General features: G+C 38.0%; 2 protein-coding genes across 2 annotated transcripts; both read left to right on the top strand.

Moving 5' to 3' along the window:
- The first annotated feature begins 2,138 nt into the window (after positions 1-2,138).
- Positions 2,139-13,440, top strand: LOC106166887 (uncharacterized). The gene is made up of 13 exons (XM_087007751.1): positions 2,139-2,205; positions 2,386-2,584; positions 3,043-3,294; positions 3,542-3,717; positions 4,124-4,407; positions 4,733-5,444; positions 9,382-9,401; positions 9,826-10,253; positions 10,508-10,941; positions 11,169-11,452; positions 11,669-11,953; positions 12,241-12,661; positions 12,971-13,440. The coding sequence occupies exons 1-13, from the start codon at positions 2,139-2,141 to the stop codon at positions 12,985-12,987; spliced, it is 3,579 nt and encodes a 1,192-aa protein (XP_086863877.1). The 3' UTR covers positions 12,988-13,440.
- Positions 7,018-23,772, top strand: LOC106166867 (guanylate-binding protein 6-like). The gene is made up of 7 exons (XM_013545533.2): positions 7,018-7,542; positions 20,333-20,760; positions 21,041-21,474; positions 21,704-21,987; positions 22,205-22,489; positions 22,723-23,143; positions 23,437-23,772. The coding sequence occupies exons 2-7, from the start codon at positions 20,345-20,347 to the stop codon at positions 23,451-23,453; spliced, it is 1,857 nt and encodes a 618-aa protein (XP_013400987.2). The 5' UTR covers positions 7,018-7,542; positions 20,333-20,344; the 3' UTR covers positions 23,454-23,772.
- Positions 23,773-23,973: the final 201 nt, after the last annotated feature.

Genomic DNA, 23,973 nt, shown 5'->3' with positions numbered 1-23,973 from the left:
TTATACCAACCCCCTGTTTAGAACTACACACAAATTGTCAACATATGTTGAGCTATTGAATGACCCGGTTTTAGTGACATGTACAATGTATTAAAAATGGCCATCCGATGCATGTATGCTGAAATCGGGACATTCAGTATGATAACTTACCACCTGTGCCGTATTTCATAGGCACATTTGGGACCAAGATAAGTAGTCATTTCTTGGACATATTATTTTGAGAGTATTTCTCGTCTTCACATGCGAAAAAAAAAAATTCGAGGCTCACCTATACCTGGGTGGACTTCCTTTCCAATGTTCTGAATAACACTACAGCCAAACGGGGATTCCCCGTTCACATTAAGAACAGCTGTTTTTGTTTACATTCAGAAAACTCCGCATTTGTGCAGTTCTTTAACAGTGTTGTTGTTGTTATTATTATTATTATTTGATAGTGATAGCGGTAAACATGTATTAACAATAGTACTACAGTAGTAGTAGTAGTAGTTGTACAGATAAAACATCATTGCTAATGAGCGTATATCGAAATTGAGGCAACTGTCCTACCTACATGTTTAGGGTAGAAAAATTCCCACTATCTTTCTGTATGAATTTCAGTCTGTGTGTGCTTTCAGTTGAGTACATTTTTATGACTAATCTTTCATGTAACAAAATGGAAAGGTTGATCTAAAAGTAAAAGTCAATAAATTTTTTGATTCTTCTTCTTCCTCTTTTTCTTTTTTATTTCAATTTCTTTTTATTTCATTCTTTTCTAAATATCACCTCATGTTATTAAGCTAATCACACTATTACGATATAAAACAATTCAGGTGAAATTTTAATTCTTAAACGATATAGATAGGAGATGGTTTATCAGACTATTTTACTGCTTAATTCGAAAGGAATCTTCTGTCTTGAATTTTTATCTAAGGTCGTTGTTTTCATTTTTCTTTCTTATCAGAATGTCTTCGAGAATGACCAGTCCAAAGCCGTTCATTGGTGTAGACAGTGACGGGAAACTTTTCGTACACGATGAAACAGCCGACACTCTACAACAGCACGGGAAACCTGTAGTGGTTATCGCTATTGTGGGCAGAGCTCGCCGAGGGAAGTCGTACTTAACCCTCAAGTGACCGAGTGGGGTCATTTACGACCCCAGCCATATGATTTAATGTGCCATCTCTTTAATTTTTATTCGAATTTTCTTTCCTTGCATGAGTTTGTCAGTCTACTAATCCTACACACTTTCACAGTTTTTTGTAGGGATCAACCAATCAGTGTGGCGTATACATCACAAACTTTTCTGGGGTCATATATGACCCCAAAGAGAAGCATTGGTTTTTAAATATTAGTTTTTAAATTTTATTCAAATGTTTTGCCCACGCAACACTGACAGGAAAATGTCACATGCATGTGCTTCATGCAACCAGCCAGTGTGCCCAAAACATAGGCACAAGTAAGTGGTTTGTGAAGATTGTGCTTGAAGTGTTACTAATAGTGCATCGCTGAATCTAATTTCAGTAGCTTTGTTGGAACTTGTTCTCATAACTGGGTCTCTCATTTTGACGGTTACAATTTTCGGGTATTTCGGAAATCTAAAGAATTCTGTCGATGTCATATTATACATATATAACAAATTGTTTGTGTGGATTTGTTTTTACACACATATGTGGTAGTAACATACATGTAGGTTGACTGAATATGTTCTGAGTAGCATGACTTCCTTACCACCATTAGGGTATTCCCTACTTAGCAAGTCAGCTAATTATTCTTATTGAATTAGCAGGATGCTATCTCAACATAAGTCAAAATCTTTTTACTCAAAGTAATTTTGTAATGCACTTTTTTCATTTAGTGTGGCAAATAAAAAGAGAAATATTTCTGCAAGTGGAGACTGACAAGGACTGTCTAAACACCAGTGATTGGTTGTTGATTTTAAATCTGTGCTTGGTTATTTCATGCAATAAAAGTATTATTACCAAATACCTATTACATTAGATCATTATGAAATACTTGTCTTAAATCCTGGGAGTAGTATAGGTGTGATAAACACTCAACAGCCTTTTATAATAAGGATCCCTGTACAGAGCACAATGGGGTCATAGATGACCCCACTTGGTCATTTCAGTCAGTAAAATAGCTTGGTCTCTTGAGGGTTAATGAACCGGCTGTTGGGGAAGCAGGCGGGATTCCCACTCGGTCCGACCATCAACGCCGCAACGAAGGGTATTTATGATTGATATTTATAATACCAATAATTATAAAGATGCCTGTCCGTCTGTCTACTTGTTTGTCAATGTTCTGGCCCCGCTCCTCTCTCTCTCTCTCTCTCTGCGTGTTTATGTGTGTGTGATATTTTTGTCTGTTTCTGTTAGATATATAAAATATAATAAATGACATTTCTAGGAATTTGGGCCTGGATAACTGACCACCCCACCAGACCCAATCATAACCTGCTGTTACTGGACACTGAGGGTCTGTCCCATGCCACAGACGGCGACGAGAACCGGGACATTCAGATCTTTGTTCTGTCTGTTATCCTCAGCAGTACCCTGATCTACAACTGCCAGGGTGTAATAGATGAGAGCTGTTTAGAACTTCTAGAGTATCCTTTTTGATGATGATTCCTTTTTTTTTTATCTGAATTCACTGCCGGATCCAGTATCTTGTTTAGCTTTATTTTTTTTTATTTATTTTTTTTATTTATTTATTTTTTTTTTGGGGGGGGGGGTAGGGGGCACGAGAGACTATAAAACTAAAAAGGTGATATGAGCCATAGTATGGAAGACACAGGTATACAATCTTTTTTTTATTTTGATTAAACATGTTGTTATTCTAATTTTTTCTTTTGAGGCGGGGTGAGGGTGGAGGGTGACTTTAAGGGGTTGGGGGAGTGCTGATATTTGCTCATTGATCGTGTGCACTGTACATTACTGGTAAACTGTTGACTTATTATTAGAATAACAATACTGGTTTACTGGTAGTATATACAATGAAAAATTATACCAATTTACATTGTGGAATTATTTCACCTGAATTTATACTGCTTAACCGTTTGCCCAGCTTAGTATCTGAGCTCTCTGAGCACTTGGTCCTCAGGGTTGACGACGAGGGAAATGTTATAAACATGGACCGAATTTTCCCTGCGCTACATTTCGTAGTTAGAGACTTCATGCTGGAATTGGTCGTCGACGGACAGCCGTGTTCACCAACAACCTACTTGGAGCATTGCCTCAAAATAAAGAGAGGTTTTGGAGAAAAAACACGGTTGCGGAATAATTCTCGTGACAAGTTGAAATCCTACTTTCCAAACAGGTACTGCTTTAATTGAAGTAGAGTTTTCAGCGTTATTTTAATGTAAAGCCCCTGTTACACCGGCCTTACAGCCGCCTGTAGAACGAAGTGTTGGCCTCCCCCCTTTCGAAGTTGAGGCGTTGAGAGTATTGATTGTGTTTATAAACTTTTGAATATTTAGCCTTTTGGTTACATATATGTGTGAGAAGACCAAACAGGTAAAAACGGATTAAGTAATTAAAAACGATTCCCTTCTTTTTCATTCCAGGTCTTGTTTTGTTCTACCCCGTCCAGTGACTGAGGACGAGGCCTTGAAGCAGGTGGACGAGGTCCCGGAGGACCAACTTCAGCCCGCCTTTGTGGACGGTGTCACACAGCTCGTGTCCACCATCCACGCGCAAAGTGAACCAAAGAAGGTCCGTGGAGAGCGGATGAACAGTAGACGTAAGTGTCCAAGTTTTATGTATAGTAATTTGCCAATATAAGATCAAATACGAAAACTAAAGCTAATTTTGTGTTGATTTTGGTTGTTGTTCTGTAATACAATGTAGTAGTTGTTGTAATATTAATGTACGGTATATCAAATATTTGATAATATTTTGAGAATTGATAAAATCATTTACTTACAGGGGTTATATTGTGAATTTTATAGTCAGATGTTTAAGGGAATTGCCATTATATATCATGTGTCATTCGTGTTCATGTATAGTTATGTTATCAAGTACCTGCACAGCATGTAGTATCTCGTCACTATTTTTGCCTCCTAGGTTTTTGAGATAACTTTATCAGTATACTAGTTATCAGTATACGTATAATTATCCTGTTATACTTTAATCTCGTATTATTTTAGATCTGGTGGAAATCGCCCGTAATTGTGTGCTGGCCTTTCGCCAAGATAAGATCCCATCTGTGGAGAATGCTGTGGTAGCTGTTCGCCAGGCGGAGTGCCTGAAGGCAGTAGAGATGGCGCTGCAGTTCTACAAAATAGCAATGCAAGACACTGTAGAGGAGCTGCCGCTTCAAGAGGATGAGCTTAAAAGAAGGCACAGGCACAATTTTGATAACTGTGCCGAGAGAACCTTTGCCGAGTACGCCATATTTGATGATGATGGAGAATTCTACAATCGAATGAAGGTACCCCCCCCATCTCTTTCTCTCTTTCTTTCTACCTCTCTCTCTCTCTCTCTCTCTCTCTCTCTCTCTCGACCTTTATTTGCCATTGGCGTTAATTTAGATATTTCAGCATTCATATCACAGTTCTAATGGCTGTTTTAGAATAACTGAGTCTAATGACATAAACACCCATGAAATTTTGCTTCCCATAAAATATTTAATTGCAAATCTTATTTTGGTTTTACAGACATATTATTCAAAGGTTTACGAAAAAAAAAAACATCTTCCCATTCTTTTTAATCAGGCACTAGCCTAACAAGTGAATTTAATTACATATATATTCCAGGCAGACATCGAAAAGGAGTACACCATGATCTGTAAAAACAACGAATCAGAGGCCCTTCGATTGTGTAGAGAAATGCTGGATGTTCTGTTTACCAGCATCGTGCAGAAAAAGATCGACGAAGATGAGTACTCCTATTCCGACGGCCATTTTGAATACATCCAAGACTTACAGAAGGTCTTTGTCCTCTACGATGAGTATCCAAAGAAGGGCCCCGCCTACTGCGCCCGCCAGGTGAGGGAAGACTTCGAGAACGAGAAGCAGACCCAGACCCAGCTGATCCACCAGACTGCAGGGGCCGTAGCCAAGAAGGAGCAGGAGATAGAGACCCATCGCGTCCTTATCGAGTTGGAGAAACAGCAGAACGCAGACGCACAGCAGGCCTTGGAGGAAAGGCTGGATAGACTACAAATTGACCACGAGGAAAATCTGAGACGACTTGAACAAGAGAAGGGGGAAATGAGGGAGCAGTATGAAGAAAGAATACGGAGAGTGAACAGCGAGAAGCAACATGAGATACAAATCAGGGACGCAGAAGCGCAGAGAATTAGCAGAGAATTGGAACACCGCATGCGACTGACCCAGGAGCAATTGGATGCCCAACAAAGGAGAGCAGACCAAAGTGCCGACCAGATAAGGCTTCTAATGCAGCAGAATAGAAACCTTGAAGAAGGGCTTCGACACGCTAACAGCAGAAGTAGGGGAGGAGGTGGTGGTAAGTGTTCTCTCTCTCGATATATATATATATATATATATATATATATATATATATATATATATATATAAAACGATCTGCAAAGAATTACATACATGTACCAGTAAATAAAAAGCAGTTGTTATTAAACCACTGCCGGTTTCATGGTATCGTCAGTGGTATTCTTTGGTCATTTCTGACAGTCAAATGATTAATTGGAATTTAAGTTTCGATTGAATATTTCCCTTAAAAATGCAACATTAGCTTAAATGACTAATACGAAAGTTGATGATCAATCGGAAATTTACTTTCGGTCGAAAATACCTGTAAGCTTATGTTTTTTTCTTATTTGTAAGCCTGTTAACGGCTGAATGATATAATTCAACATCATATAAGTTATATATATATATATATATATATATATATATATATATATATATATATATATAACTTGCCCTCTCCTCCCCCTCGCTGGATAGCCAATGTGTTTTCGTTATATATGTATAATTATTTCAAACATTACTTTATCCACATAATATTTTCTTCTTTTTTAGGTTGTGCTATTATGTGACCAGTTCCTGAAAATTTGGCGAGCTTCAAATGTAGACATTTCTCAGTCAGTGAAGGCTGTGAATAGCTGGACATTGCATAACATAAGCAAAGACATTGCTGAGACTGACATTTTGAAAACTAACTCTTTTGGATATATTTATGTAAACGGAAATGGACACTTGATCAGGCTGAATGATGTATATAATAGGCTTTATAGATGTGTGTTGGCTTCTTTGCTGAAGGCATGATTTAAATTGTTGATGTTCACTCCATGTACCTGTTACAGTGAAAAAAATTCATTTTTATTTACTGTGTATAAAAATAACTTTTAAATATCAGCAATGCAAACAAGGCATGATCTTATTTTAAAAATGCTTTGTACATAGCCTACCTTAGGAAGTTAATTTGTTCACAGAGTTAAAAATTCAAGAAGTCTACATGAAAACAAATAGAAGAAGACTGAGAAAGTCTAGGAGAAGAATTTATTAATGGAGGATGGTGTATACAACTTTATCTTCACAATAATAGATCAATATACGATGAAATACATTATGTCATATAGCAGAACCCTATTTATAAATTAAAGTACATGAAATGCACCAAAGTAGTCTGTTACTGTTCTTTTTTTTTATTGTGGCAAATTGGCATTCACAGAGGGGGAAGGGGTAAATTATACTAGATTTTATTTATTTATTTATTTATTTATTTATTTATTTAATGGTTGATTTGAGATGTACACAGTGGCTTTGGGGCTAGTGTGAAACGAAATGATGTATTTTTTTTCATTTTTCTTACATTTATTTATCTTCTAAACTTGCACATACACCGTACGCTGTTATCTCCCATTATTCTATTTCACATCGGACGGGGAACTTTCCTGTGTTTGAAATTGCCCAGGTTTATTTAAACATAATGACCATCTCATAAAAGACACCATCCATTTGGAAAACCCAAAATATTAAAATACCGTTATATATTTGCAATGACACTATTTTTAGTATACCACAATATTTTGACCTATGAAGGGTATCTCTGATTACTCATACACATGTACTTGTTTTATGAATTCAACTGACATCACTGACCTAGGTCAGGTCAAACCTATGCTATCTGTAACCTGCTGTTGTGTAGGTAAAGTGGGGTGATGTTTAAGGCAGTTAAGTAAACGTTCGTCACCCTTTTAATGCAAAGTTCAAGGGGCGTTTAACGATAAAGTGCGCTTGTCGTAAAGGGAATTTCCGCACAGAGCTTATTACAACGTACGTTATTCACTGGGAATTTCTATATGCTAAAAATAGCACTGACCGAAAAACAGGCGATAGAATCGAAATAAAAAGAGAAATTCAGCACTGGAGCTTATTTAATCGACGCTTTTCCTTTCTACAGCATTCGTTCTATGATCAGGCGCATTTGACTGACTGCTGGAAAAACGCCGAGTTGCAGTTTCATGCGTGGCTATCATACCGCACACTGGTGAAAACAGCAGCTGATATTTCTATCTACACAGATATTAGATCGAAGACATTACTGCCACGCAATCAGTAGAAGCTGACATTTCGAACCAGAAGTAAGTTGTGTTCTTTTGCTATATCTATACTTGTGTTTTAGTTCTATAAATATTTCTTCTTTCAACCCCTTAGCTCCTCACGTTTCATATGCTACATTCAGAATGTAATTTAAAGTGGCCATATGACAAGGTACATGTAGTTGTAGGTTATTTCGGTGTCGGCTCCAATACCTAATGCCACAGGCATATGGATATACACAGGTCTTTAAAAATCACTGATATTTATATAGTTGTACTTTTAACTCTGACATTACTATGACAGTATCAGTTCTCAAGTTCTTTGCTCTAAGATAATAACCCTCTAACTGTAATTAGGCACAGATGGTCAACTGCTATACCCCTTACGATCTCCCAGCATTGTGCCCCACCCCCACCTCACCCTCAGCACTAGGTAAAAACCTAAGACCTGACGGAGAGCAGCTGCAGTGAATTTCCGTTTGGCTGTGTTCATATTAAAAGCTGTGATCGATCTCGGAGGGGGGGGGGGTCTCCCCTAAGTGTAATCAGCACAATCGCAACAGAAACTACGAAAGTGAATTACCCCATAGCTTCCGGAGGGGGCGGGTTGCAGAGGTAGATCGTTCCTTCTGGATCGATCACTTTAAATTTGAACACAGCCTTCGAGTATATTTGTATTTATTCAGCTCCCTACATCGGAGAATTTGTAATCCACCGTTTTATTAATTAGGGTTTTTTGTTTGTCCACTTAAACGCCCGATGAATCATTTTGCTTACAGTTATTTAAGCAAGTATTTGTTCAAGCGCAATCGTTGAATAATAGACAGGTTCCCAGATGTGAACTAAAGAAAATAGGCTTACAGGATATTTTTAATCGCAAATAAATTTCCGATTCATCACCAACTTTCGTATTAGTCAGCTAAGCTAATGTTGCACCTATTATCGGAATATTCAATCGAAACCAAAATTCCCGTTAATCACCTGACTGTCAAAAATAACCAAAAATTTTCATTTTCATTTTTATAAATATGCTACTGTCTGAACTGACTTGTCCAACTTTACTTTCCATGTATCATACTGGTGTGTTTATTTGATAACAGCACATGAGATGCTGTGAGGGTTGATTAAGAATTGTTTTTGCTTTATAAACATGATTAATATTCTCGGGCAACTCATTTGTCATTATTAAAATGATTTTCAAGACAGATCACCCACCTTTCTTTGTGCATTTGTATATCCTGTTTTGTTATTACTTGAGAAAATTTATTTGCATATCTAACTCCCCTCGTGGTTTGTTTGTTTGTTTGTCACAATAGCGACCACAATTTAAGAGATTTTGGTTTCAGATTTTATTTATTTATCTATTTTGTTTATTTTTGTAGATTGCCAATAAATCTAGGATGGACTCTATTGATTTTCATTAGGATAATGATTAAGGTTTATAAATGTAGAAAAATCCTAAATGTTTGTAAAATTAACATGACATTTTCAATTGATTATTTAAAAAATGATATTTTTATACAATATTCGGATGTAATTACACCAAACCGTGTGAACCAGTACTAAGTCACGATTTCCTCCAAATAGATAAGTTTCAATCAAATCCGGTATTGTTAAGTAATTGTGTAGGGATTTGAAAATCAACACATTGAATATAACAATTGTTTAAAAAAATGGCTAATCAACACAGTGGAAATTTCTCATTAATGGAACCCGGACTATCGATTGCCATTATGAGCCACTGTTGACATACAAGAATGTCTTTAGGGTGGGTCATTGTTTACCCAGTATATGAGGGGAGTGCGGGATTGAGAAGACATTCAATGGCTACCTATCAGTACCATCTACTTAATTTTCATACATGTATTTTGTTCTTTGCAGCTCGTAAGATGCTATTCTGGGCAACTTGGCAGCTTATCCACCCTAACATCGTTTTTTATTTTCATATGGAATAGAAAGAATTATAGATTTTAAAATTAAAATTATACTTTAAACCTGAAACAAAAACTGCCCTAATGTCATTAATTTTTGTTTGCATAATTATCACGTGCTATGTTTAGCTAATTTATATATCTAGTACATGAGAGAGAGAGAGAGAGATTATAGTTTGCCTCTCACAAAAGACTTTGAACACTGAGCTGGAATAGGCGTCTTTTGCGCCTTTGAGTAAAGCTCACTACGGTTTTTAAACAAAGTGTTCATTCATTATACATTCATGCATTAACCTCCGACTTAACCTCAGTCTTTGAATCAACTTCAATTCTGAACAAACATTCGACTGGAAATTTTTATTTTTCAAACCTGTGAATTCCTTCTTTTTGTCAGAACAACTCCATTATGGACAAACCAGTGCCATTGATCATACAAGGAGATAATGGTCACAAGTTTACCATCAACGAAGAAGCCAAACTATGCTTGCAAAACATAGACAAACCAATGTCCGTAGTCGCCATCGTCGGCAAATACCGCACGGGCAAGTCGTATCTGATGAACAGGCTTTACGGCAAGAACTCTGGATTCGACCTGGGCAGCACGGTCCAGTCCAAAACCAAGGGGATCTGGATCTGGGCCCGGCCCCACCCCAGGGATAGCAACAGGTGTCTGTTGCTGATTGACACCGAGGGCCTCTATGACGTGGAAAAGGGGGACTCGACCTACGACATTCAACTCTTCACTCTGGCCGTTCTGCTTTGCAACTGTTTCGTCTACAACAGCCAAGGAACCATTGATGCTGATGCAATCAATAAGCTACAGTATCCTTTAAAATTATTTTTGTTCTGAATGTCACAAATAAGGAATTACTGTATTCTTACAACATCTTGCCTTAACTTATACTACATGGAAGTATTACACATTTAAAAATTATATATGCAACAATCAGAATTGAAAATAATATACCCCTATCAATAAAAAGATAAACATCATATCCACTGAAAAACCAAGCGTTACACACTGTATTTAAAAGCAACAAACAAACAAAAAAATCTTCCCTTAATAAGATCCACAGCTTGGTTTCAGAACTGACAGAACACATTAAAGTCCAGGCTGGAGGTGCCGAGGAGGAAACAGGGGAATCGTTCAGCAAGTTCTTTCCACAATTCTTTTGGGTAGTGCGTGATTTTACCCTTGAGCTCAACATTGAAGGGAAGCCATGCACGCCTGACGAGTACCTTGAACACGCCTTGAAAATGAAGAAAGGACATGGCAAAGCTGTTCAAGATTACAATGCACCCAGAGAGTGCATCCGGGCATTTTTCCCCCACAGGAAGTGCTTTGTCCTTAAGAAACCAGTGGACGATGATGTGCTTCTCCAGAAGCTTGACCAGGCCAGAGAGGAAGACATCAAGCCAGAGTTCTTGAAGGACGCCAATCGGTTCTGCGAGACTGTTTGGACAGGCGTAGAGGCATTCAGAGTGAAGGGAAACGCCATTAATGGCAGCAGTAAATATATCACCTTATTTCTACAATTAATGAATTCGTTTGTTGGAACTACTTCAGTCAAATTCAAGAACTTAGGCTCATGTTAGGAAAATCGTTAAATTGTATTGTTCTCATTAGATAAAAAATAACAAATGACAGTTTTAGAAGGTATCTTTATGTATAAACCCCATGTTATACCATTTAATTACTTAATAATCAATTTGGTATGCGTTTTTTTTCTTCAACAGGATACCTAACATTGGCAGAAACCTACGTGGAAGCCATCAACTCTGGTGCCGTGCCATGTATTGGTACCGCAGTGGAGACCATGATGCAGGTGGAGTGCCAGAGGGCCTTGGATGAAAGTGTAAGGAGCTACAGCATCATAATGGAGAGGGAAGCTCTCCCAAACATGCCCCTCTCGTTGAAGGAGCTGTCAAGCCTCCACGAGCAGGCCAATGGGGCAGCCCTCCGTGTTTATCAGAACATTGCTGTATTTGATGCCGAAGGGAATTTTCAAAGAAAACTGCAGGTAAGCATCTTGCAAAGAATAGAATTCAGGATGATATAACAGTGGAGTACTATCAACCGCAAAATAAATACCCCTAATGCCTACCAAACTAAAGATGCGACTTGAAATGTGGTCGGTAACAGCGCAAAGTAGCACACAGATAATGCTGTGTATGATGTATGTATGTAACGAATGTCTAATATATCTTAATAGATAGAACATTATTTTTTCATGTAGGAGGCCTTGTTGTCAGTCTATACGCAATTTGTGGAGCAGAACAAGGAAGTCTCGAGGGACAAATGTAGACAAGTTTTACATAACGCGTATGCCAATATTGCAAAGAAGGTCCAGGGTGGTCACTACACAGGCGCAGGGGGGTACGGGAAGTACCAAGCGGACTATCAAAAAATAAAAGAGATATACGCCAACACACAGAGGAAAGGTCCATGCGCTGACGAGGAACTGGCACGGTTCAATGAAGCCAAGAAAAATGAGGGGAAGGCCATTCTAGAAGCTGACAAGGTGACGGTTGTTAGCACTGATTTTAATGCATAGGTTATGATATTCTGCTTGATGTTGTTGTCATTTAAATCAATAACTCTTCTGTTAAAGAATCGCGTAACTTTCCTTTCTCTCCAGTCGAGAAAAAATAAAGACGCATTAATAAATAAGTTAATATACAAGTCGAACATATCAACAAACGCTCTAAACATGGGAAACGTGAACTGCAAATATAAAGAAATATATATATATATATATATATATATATATATATATATATATATATATATATAAATTTTCTGTTATAGAAATTGTCCGAAAAAGAGAAGGATCTTGCAAGAGCCCAAGAAGAAGCTGAACAACAAGCTTTGCAGGCAGAGTCATTAAAACAGAAACAGCAGCAGCTTCAGCAAGAACTTGCCGACAAGGAGGCAAGCAACCTGGCAATGATACAGCAAGTCCAAGCAGAATTTGATCAGAAAATCCGGGCATCGCAGGAAATGCACGAGGCAGACATGCGTGCAAAGCAAGAGGAACACCAGCGCCTCCTGCAGGAGGGTTTGGACAGGCAAGCAGAACAGTATAAAGAAATGCTGGCTGATATGCAGAAGAACCACAACCAGCTTCAGCAGCAACATCAGGAGCAGACTCAACAGTTGCAGGAGACCATGGACAGACAAGAGAAGCTTATACAGGAGATCAGGGCGAATAATAGACGTAGTGGGGGAAGTGAGTATGGTCGTGAGCTCTTTCCCTAAATATTATACTACTATATTTTTTGTTCTCTCTTTTTCTGTTCTTTTCTTTCTCTCTCTCTCTCTTATTACCAAACATATTCAGTAAAACCTATCTGAAATGTATTTAGAACCTAAATCGTTTACTAACGAACACTCACATTCACTCTTTGTACATGCTGATGTGGCTGTTTTTGAAGGAGCCCCTTTTTACAGGTCATTGTACTTATACGAAAGTGAAATCAAGTCTGCGGTGTTAATTTAATATTCTGAAAACATATCACATTTTTCAACATCTTTGCAGGTTGCACAATATTGTAAAGAGTTCCTGCCCAGTTTCCAAGAGTCTGATGCGGACATCCTAGGAAAAGCTTAAACTACCGTGTTGCCGTGACCGTACCGTAATCGTTTTAGCAACAAGGACGTTCTTGTTGTGCATATCTTGTATTTTGCTTTGTATTCCGTAGTGTGCTGAAAAATATTAAAAAAAAAAAAAAACTTATAAAAAGTGACTGAATGGTCCGAGGAGACACGTGTCGCACAATGCTCTGACTTACTCTAACATATATCATGTGGTGCAGTTACATATCGTGTCAGTTCGATTATATAAATAAAATAAATAACCTTTATTGAGCACTAAAATGTGTACATATTACATTGTACAGGCTCTCTAAACTATTCATAACAACTTAACATCAATTATACAAATTTGTACAAATACTAATGGAATGATTACTGGGAAGCAGCACAGAATAAAACGACTATTGTTATTGATGGGTGTGTCGTTTTTTCAAACTTTCAGTTATGTATAGATGTAATGTTCTCAAGCACGATTCACTTTTTGGACTGAGCAGCCACTGAATTTTTCCATGATCTGTTTTCTGCTCAGGAAGTGTTATTAGTCTTCCTCTTCTGTCACTATGCTCTTTATATATATATATATATATATATATATATATATATATATATATATATGGAAAGAAATACTTGTCCACAGAGATACATTTTCATAAAGTCTACATGAAAACAAATAGAAGAAGAATGAGAAAGTGTATTATCTTCACAATAATAGATCAATAGCAATGTTAAACAGCAGAACTCTATTTATAAATGAAAGTACATGGAATTACACCAAAATACTCTGTTATTGTTCTGTTTTAACTGTGACAAATTGGCATTCACAGAGGGGGGGGGTGTAAATTATACTATCATTTATTTATTTATTTATTTATTTATTAAATGGTTAATCTGTGGCTAGTGCAAAACGAAATGTTGTATTTTTTCTTTTACTTTTCTTACATTTATTTATATTCTAAACTTGTACATACACCGTACGCTGCTATCTCCCATAATTATATTTCACATCTGATCAGTGCTCATTCATCTTAAATTTTCCTAATCGGTAAGATTTTTATTAAAGTTATGAAAACAAGATTAAAGAAGCCGATCCCGCGTCGTCTCGAAACTCGGATATCCTAATGGACCCTTTTTATGGGGTGAATTTAAACTCTTTTATTGGCGCATTCAACACCGAAAAAAAAGACCCACACTGCGAACGTCAGAGGCGCCCATGTTTCATGAGCTCAAAATAGTTCGTATAAAGAGTATACATATTGCATTACAGGTGTCAAACGGACGGGGAACTTTTCTGTGTTTAAAATTTTTCAGATTTATACAGACTTGACATTTAATATGGGATATTTCAGTTTTAAAGGTATGCCTAGGTAAAAATGCGTTCTTTAAAAAAAAAAACAAACTCAGATCTCACAAAAGATATCTGACTGGAGAAGTAAGAAGTCAGGTGTGTGGTTACCAATCAACTGACTACCAAGTGTGTTGCTCTGTTGCATTGTGTAATATGCAGTGATTTAATTGGCCGGTGCTCCTTTGGGCTAGTCAAAGCTTAGCTTTGAAGCATGGTTCAGTCAAAAAAGTATCATGTGTCGGCAACTACTGTATCGAAGAAATTGAAATTTTGCTTGAAAGCGGTCGGTTTTGCAGTGCATAAAATCAGTTAAGAAGTGTTTTATAAAATTGTTAAGCTGTGCCGGAATGGCGCCAAAAAGGCAGACATTGCCAGACAGATTTTTGTGTCATACGGAGTGGTTTGCACAGTTTTATAGAGTTATGCCCAGTTATGCACCTACACAGAGACAAAGGCCAAAGTATCGACATCTTATCACCAGGGTACAGGACTCACTGTCCTTCAGGACAGGCTGCTGCAATTAAACCAAAACCACCCAGTCCGTATTGAATGAGGGGCAAATTGTCACCAAAACGCGTTTTTCAAGGCTCTTAGCGAGCTCCAAAATGGTTTCAGCAGGTTAGGATATCAGGCGACCTCCGAGGAAGCTAATGTAAACAGCAAAACAGCGTATTTTAGCTGTTTCTCAAATGAATTGGGGACCATGGCCGTTTCTGGGTAGAACACTGAAACTGCGTGGTTTTCTTTATTTACACACATTGGACAAAAGAAGTGTCACCCTTACTGAGCCAATACTATGGGGGAGATAAATGACTGTGGAATGATATGCTCCTGGTATCATTTTATTAACATCAAATTTCACAAAAAATCACAAAATGAGAACAAAATTTACATTCTACCAAAATATGCAGTTTCAAGTCCAAAATTAGTACTTAGTGGCATAGCCACGTGACCTAATAATAGGTGCCAGTCTACGAAGCAAGGTTTCATATAATTGTCTGATGCGTTCAGGGCTTATGCTGGCCCAAGCATGAAACACTGAATATAACAGAGTTTCTCTGCTGGTTAGACGGGCATTAGTGAAACGTTTTGACATATCATTTCACACATTTTCTATTATGTTTGCATCCGGACGCTGGGCAGGCCACATCACCCTGCGAATGTCCTGTTGGTCAAACCAATCATCAACTGCTCTGGGCCTGTGACAAGGAGCATTGTCATCCTGGTGAACAAATGGATAATTCCTGTCACCAAACATGTTAGGAATATATGGTAGCAAGCCTGACTCCAAAACATCGATACATTTCTAGTGATTCATGTTTCCATTAACCACTATCAATTCGCCCAAGCCATGGATTCTGATACAGTCCCAAACCTTGATGAATATGCTGCTCCGGGTTCGAAAATTCAGTGCATGTGGTTCAAATGCTTTACCAGCAGTTTGCCAGCATAGTACCCGCCTGTCATCAGAGGTCAGACCAAAGCGACACTCATCAGAAAAAAATATATAGGGCCAATTGTCATGAACTGTCCAGTTCCAGATCCTGTTGACCCTAGTTTACTCTACGTTGCCTGTATTGTAACGATATAAGAGGTTTCAGTCTTGCTACCCTGCTGTACACTCTCAGAGCATGTTACCGACGCCTAGCAATTTTCACAGACACATTCTTATGTGTGAAATTGTTCCAATGTGTTGTCAACTGACAAGCAGTGTCGAACTTTGACAACCTGGACATCAAAATCAGTCGTCGGTCTTCACGACCAGTATTTTTTTCTTGGACGACCCATCAGAGGCAATTTGTCTCTTGATCCAGTGTTTCTATACCGAGACCAGACCTTCTGCACGGTTCTGACTAAACATTTCAATTGTATCGATATACTGACATTGCTTATATTCCGCCTCTTCAGGTTAATAACTTGCACCTATAACCGTTAGATAATTGCCTGTATCTTGCCACATTGGAGGAAGACAGAAATAACATTTGCTGTACATGTACAAGACCAAGAATACAATTCCATGGTATAGCGGTTTTTTACTCATTAGTCACATTATAAGTAGATCAGGCATTATAAGTACCCAAGATCTGCCTACTTTTATTACTCTGAGTTAGGGGGGTGACACTTCTTTTGTCCAGTGTGTGTAGGTTAGATTTCACCCGTACCGCTAAACTGGTCAAAACTGAGTTTACAGACATCCTGAAGAGGCCTACGAAAAGGCTTGTGCCACTTCTTAAGTGACTAGGGTCACCTCACAGCCTCACTATTTGGAGTGCGTACCAAAACCTGTGCGTGCCAAAACCTGAGCCAGATCAAATAAAGGAATACTCTGGGAATCACTTGACCATAATTTGACAGGGGGCACCTTAAGAACAATTTTAGGTTATACGATGAGATTGCCGGTTCACACAGAGCGATTTTAACAGCAGATAACTTACAGAACCAAGGAAATGAGCAGCTACCTTGGTCTTCAAATTCTCCATATTTGAACCACACAGACAATGTGTGGGCAGGCCATTTCTCGCCCAATCAATGGCCTACATGTCCTACAACAAAACTGGACCAAATTGGACAAGTTTTAACCGTTGCCTGGAATTTTATTCCAGATTAATCTCTAAAAACCTATCCTAAGGAATGCCTAGTCGCTTGAATGCTCTGGTAGCAGCAAAATGAGGTCCGGCGTAACAGCGACCATTGCTGTGACTAGACATTGAGCTGAGGAACATTTGTGTGGCGTGTAACTCTTATAAAGACGATACATTGAAAAATATGGAGATCCAAAAAACGCTTTCAATGGTTGTCGTATGACTTAAAATAGGCAATGCATTATTGTTTGCTTCATTGGCGAGTTCAATTAATGAACTGATGTCACAATGGTATCGAACAGATTTTCAAAAGTTTTTAAAACACGATTTAAATCCTTATTTTCATTTATCAGTCAGCTAAAAAAAACTGATTAATTATGATTTGGAGAAAATATTACATATTAAATGTCAAGTCTGTATTTAAACATAATGGCCATCTCACAAATGATACCGTCCATCTGCAAAACCTAAAATAATAAAAGACCGTGATATTTATAATGACACTATTTTTGGTATACCACAATATTTTGACCTATGAAGACTTTCACTGATTACTCATACACATGTACTTGTTTTGTGTATTCAGCTGACGTCACTGACCTAGGTCAGGTCAGATCTATACTCTCTGTAACTGTTGTCTAGGTATAGTGGGGTGATTTCTTAAGCTGTTAAAGTACACGTTCGTCACCCTTTTAATGCTAAGTTTAATAAGGGGCTATTACCGGTGTATGTTCGCTTGTCTTGAAGGGAATTCCGCACAACGTGTATTACAACGTACGTTATTCACGTTGAATTTCTTAATGCTAAAAAGAGCAGTCACTGAAAAACACTGGCGATAAATTAGAAATAAAAGGGGAAATTCATTTAATCGACGCTTTTCCTTTCTACAGCATACGTTGTATGACCAGGCTTAGTTGACTGGCTGCTAGAAAAACGAGTTGCAGTTTCATGCGTCGCTATATCATACCGCACACTGGTGAAAAGAGCAGATCTTATATTACACAAGGATTTTAGGTTAAAGATACATTGTATTACTGCCACGCAAGCAGTAGAAGCCGACATTTTGAACCAGCAGTAAGTTTTTTCTTTTGCTATATCTATGCTTTTATTTTAATTTTATAAATGTTTCTTTTTTTTCAACCCCTTAATAGCTCCCCACGTTCCATGTGTTTCATTCAGAATGTAATTTAGAGTTTAGCGGCCATATGGCAAAGTATATGGTAGTTGTAGGTTATATCAGTGCCGCTCCAATACATAATGCCACTGATGAATGGATATACACACGTCTCTATAATCACTCACATTTATATAATTGTACTTTTAACTATGACAGTATAAGTTCTGAAGTTCTTTGATCTAAGATAATAACCCACTTACTGTTATTAGTCACATAAAGTCAACTTCTATACCCCTTATGACCTCCCAGCATGCTCCCCTATCCCCTACCCCACCCCACTAGGTAAAAACTTAGGACATGACGGTGAGCAGCTGCAGTGAAATTCAGTTCTGCTGTGTTTATATTTAAAGCTATCGTTTCCAGTGTGATCGGCCTACCTCGGGGGTGTGTGTGTGTGTAGGGGGGTCCCCTAAATGCACTCAATGTAATCAGCAGAAACGCTTCAGAGATTAAGGAATTGAATAACCCCACAGCATCTGAAGGGGCGGGCTGCAAAGATAGATAGATCCTGCCGGACCGATCAATTTGAACACAGTGTATTTGTATTTTTTCAGCCTCCTACATCGGAGAATTTGTAATCCACCGTTGTGCAGTATTAATTGGGGCTTTTTGTTTGTCCACACAAATGCCCTATGAATTATTTTGCTTATAGTTATTTATATAAGTATTTGTTCAAACGCAATTGCAAAATATTAGACAGCTTCACAGATGTGAACTAAAGAAAAAAAGGCTTACAGGATATTTTCAACCGAAAGTGAATTTCCGATTCATCATTAACTTTCGTATTAGTCAATTAAGCTATTGTTGCACCTTTTATCAAAACCACTTAAGTGATTAATCACTTGACTGCCAATAATGATTAAATAATTTCATTTTCATTTTAAAAATTTTTTCTGTCTGAACTGAATTGTCAAACTTTCCTTTTCTTGTATCATACTAGTATGAACATCTGATAAGAAACAGTACTTCCTTTTATTGTAAGGGTTGATGAAGTTTTTTTTTGGCTCATAAACATGAATAACTATTCATTGAAAATTTTCTTGCGTGTATAGACTTTTGGACATTTTATCATCATTGAAACGATTTTCAAGATAGATCTCCCACCTTTATTTGTGCATTTGTATATCCTATTTTGTTATTACTTGCGAAAAAATTGCAATATCTTACTTTGCTGGTTTGTTTGTTTGTTTGATGTTATGTCACGATAGATGCCACAATTTTAGAATTTTTTGTTGCAGATTTTTATTTACTTATTTATTTATTTTGTGGATTGCCAATAAATATATTACTTTAATCATGATTACGGTTTATATGTAAAGAAATGCTAAATGTTTGTTTAATTAATATAACAATTTCCAATGATTATTTTCTAAATTGGTATTTTTATACATTATTTGGATATATTTTCATCAAAACTCGTAAACGGATACAAGGTCACAATTTCCTACAAATGGATATGTTTCAGTTAGATCCGGTATTGATGAGTAATTTTGTCGAAATATGACATTTTGGCCAATCAACACATTGCACGATTATTTAAAAAATTGGCCAATGAACACAGCGAAGATTCCCCATTTATGGAACCCGGACTATCGATCGCCATTATACGCCACTGTTGATATACAAATATTTCTTTACGGCTACTGTTTACCAAGTATATGAGGAAAGTGCGGGATTGAGGGGACATTCAACAGCTACCAATCAACACCATTTACTTAATTTAAATACATGTTTTTGTTCTTTGCAGCTCGCAAGCTGCCATTTCTGGCAGCGTGGCAGCTTATCCACCTTAAATCTTTTTTATTTTTAAATCTGGAATAGAAAGAAATATAGATTTTAAGATTAAAGTTACAGTTTAATCCTAAAACAAGTACTACCCTGATGTCATTAATTTTTGGTTCCATCATTACGAGGTGGTATGTTTGGCTAATATATATTACTGGTACACGAGAGAGAGAGAGAAAGATTTTAGTTGTACGATTTGCCTCTGACAAAATATTCGAAAAAGTGAGCGGGAATATGCGACTTTTGCGTCTTTGGGTAAAGCTTACTCGGTTAGGATTTTTACACAAAGTGTTCATTCATTATTCGTTCATGTATTGCCCTCCGACTTAAGATCAGTCTTTGAATCAACTTCAATTCTGTACAAACATTCGACTGGAAATGTGTATTTCTGAAACCTGTGAATTCCTTTTTTGCCAGAACAACTCCGTTATGGAAAAACCGGTACCATTGATCATACCAGGCGATAAAGGTCACAAGTTTACTATTAACGAAGAAGCCAGACTATGCTTGCAAAACATAGACAAACCAATGTCCGTAGTCGCCATCGTCGGCAAATACCGCACGGGCAAGTCGTATCTGATGAACAGGCTGTACGGCAAGAACTCTGGATTCGATTTGGGCAGCACGATCCAGTCTAAAACCAAAGGGATCTGGATCTGGGCCCGACCCCACCCAAGGGATAGCAATAGGTGCCTGTTGCTGATTGACACCGAGGGCCTCTATGACGTGGAAAAGGGGGACTCGACCTACGACGTTCAACTTTTTACTCTGGCCGTTCTCCTTTGCAACTGTTTCGTCTACAACAGCCAAGGAACCATTGATGCTGATGCTATTAATAAGCTACAGTATCCTTTAAAATGACATAATCAATAAGCAAGAGTGTGTTTTGATTTATGGTCTGAATGTCGCAAATAATGAATTACTGTCTTCTTACAATATATTGGGTTAATTTATATTACATGAACATACACATATTTTAAAAAAATGCATAAACAACATTTAGAATTAAAAAAATACTCTTATCAATAAAAAAGATAAACATCAGATCCACTGAAAAAACCAAGCGTTACACACTGTATATAAAGGCAACAACAAACAAAAATCTTCCTTTAATTAGATCCACAGCTTGGTTGCAGAACTGACAGAACACATTAAAGTCCAGGCTGGCGGTGCCGAGGAGGAAACTGGAGAATCGTTCGGCAAGTTCTTTCCACAATTCTTCTGGGTAGTGCGTGATTTCACCCTTGAGCTCAACATTGAAGGGAAGCCATGCACGCCTGACGAGTACCTTGAACATGCCTTGAAAATGAAGAAAGGACATGGCAAAGCTGTCCATGAATACAATGCACCCAGAGAATGCATCCGGGCATTTTTCCCCCACAGGAAGTGCTTCGTCCTTAAGAAACCAGTGAACGATGATGTGCTTCTCCAGAGGCTTGACCAGGCCAGAGAGGAGGACATTAAGCCAGACTTCATGAAAGACGCGAATCGGTTCTGCGAGACTGTTTGGACAGGCGTGGAGGTATTCAGAGTGCAGGGGAACGCCATTAATGGCAGCAGTAAATATATCACCTTATTTCTACAATTACTGAATTCGTTTATGGAAATACTTCAATCAAATTCAGGAACTTAAGCTCATGTTGGGAAAATCGTTAAAATACATTGTTCTTTTCAGATAAAAAATAACAAATGACAACTATAACATGTGGTTTTTGTTTATAAACCCCATGTTATACCATTTAATTATTTATTATTCATATTTCGGTATGCGTTTTTTTTCTTCAACAGGGTACCTAACATTGACAGAAACGTACGTCCAAGCCATCAACTCTGGTGCCGTGCCGTGTATTGGTACCGCAGTGGAGACAATGAAGCAGGTGGAGTGTCAAAGGGCTTTGGATGAAAGTGTAAGGAGCTACAGCACCATGATGGAGAAGGAAGCTCTCCCAAACATGCCCCTCTCGTTGAAGGAGCTGTCAAGTCTCCACGAGCAGGCCAATGGGGCAGCCCTCCGTGTTTATCAGAACATTGCTGTATTTGATGCCGAAGGGAAATTCCAAAGGAAATTGCAGGTAAGCATCTTGGAAGAATAAAATTTAGGATGATATAACGGTGTAGTACTATCAACGGCAAAATAAACACCCGTAATGCCTACCAAACTAAAGATGCGACTTGAAATGTGGTCGGTAACAGCGCAAAGTACCACACAGATAATGCTGTGTATGATGTTTATATGTAACGTATGTCTAATATATCGTAATAGATAGAACATGTATTTTTATCATGTAGGAGGCCTTGCTGTCAGTTTATACGCAATTTGTGGAGCAGAACAAGGCAGTCTCAAGGGATAAATGTAGATCCGTTTTGCAAAACGCGTATGCCAATATTGCCAGCAAGATCCAGGCTGGTCACTACACAGGCGCAGGAGGGTACGAGGAGTACCAAGCGGACTATCAGAAAGTAAAAGAGATATACGCCAACACAGAGAGAAAGGGTCCATGCGCTGACGAGGAACTGGCGCTGTTCAATGAAGACAAGAAAAGTGAGGGAAAGGCCATTCTGGAAGCTGACAAGGTGAGGATTGTTAGCAGTGAGTTTTTTATGTAAAGGTTATGATATTCTGCTTGATGATGTTATCATTTAAATCAATAATTCTTCTGTTAAAGAATCACGTATCTTTCTCGCCAGACGCGAAAAAAAAGACACATTAATAAATGAGTTAATATGCAAGCCGAATATATCAATAAACGCTCTAAACATGGGAAACTTGAACTGCAAAGAACATATATATAAATGTTCTGTTATAGAAAATGTCCGAAAAAGAGAAGGATCTTGCAAGAGCCAAAGAAGAAGCTGAACAACAAGCTTTGCAGGCAGAGTCATTAAAACAGAAACAGCAGCAGCTTCAGCAAGAACTTGCCGACAAGGAGGCAAGCAACCTGGCAATGATACAGCAGGTTCAAGCCGAATTTGATCAGAAAATCCGGGCATCGCAGGAAATGCACGAGGCAGACATTCGTGCAAAGCAAGAGGAACACCAGCGCCTCCTACAGGAGGGTTTGGACAGGCAAGGAGAACAATATAAAGAAATGGTGGCTGATATGCAGAAGAACCACAACCAGCTTCAGCGGCAACACCAGAAGAAGACTCAACAGTTGCAGGAGACCGTAGCCAGACAAGAGAAGCTTATACAGGAGATCAGGGCGAATAAAAGACGTAGTGGGGGAAGTGAGTATGGTCGTGAGCTCTTTCCCTAAATATTATACTATTATATTTTTTGTTCTCTCTTTTTCTCTCCCCCTCTCTCTCTCTCTTATTACCAAACAGGTTCAATAAGTCCTATCTGAAATGTATTTAGATCCTAAAGCGCTTACTAACGAACACTCATTGTCACTCTTCATACATGCTGATGTGGCTGTTTTTAAAGGAGAACCTTTTTGCAGGTCATTGTAACTATACGAAAATCTACGGTGTTAATTAAATATTCTGAAAACATCTCAAAATTTTCAACATCTTTGCAGGTTGCCCGATATTGTAAAGAACCCCTGCCCAGTTTCCAAGAGTCTCATTGCATGGTCTTCATCTGAAATGGACATTCTATGAAAATCTTAAACTACTGTGTCAGCGAGATTATATCAGAGCATTCAAGTACTACCTTGTACACACCAGGAAAACAGAGCATACAATACAGGGTAGTGTCACGTAAATAGTGAGAACTATGATGGCTCTTCAATAAGAAACAAATTTACCATTGCATTATTTCACAATTGTGTAGCTGTATATATAGTCAGTGCTGTGTCAGGTATTGGCATTGAGTGCTTATAGTAATGTAAGTTGAGCTCACTATAGTTAGGCCAGCTACAGGTATATACGTGTGTGTGCATGAATTCACAAGAGTCTCCAAGGCTAGTATACTGTAATCATTCGGTTTTATAAGGAAACAAATCCACGCAATTGTATATTGCAAATGTCATTTTGTTAACATTTGTTCTTTGATTATTACTTAGAGTACGAATTATAAATAATGATATCTGATTATATATCTGAAAAATTTAATC

This window comes from Lingula anatina, chromosome 3, assembly GCF_051362555.1.
Source record: "Lingula anatina isolate TDL-2025a chromosome 3, LinAna3.0, whole genome shotgun sequence".
In the NCBI taxonomy this organism is placed as follows: Eukaryota; Metazoa; Brachiopoda; class Lingulata; order Lingulida; family Lingulidae; genus Lingula; species Lingula anatina.
Note: the sequence above shows the minus strand (reverse complement) of the source record. Positions and strands in the feature narration are given on the sequence as shown.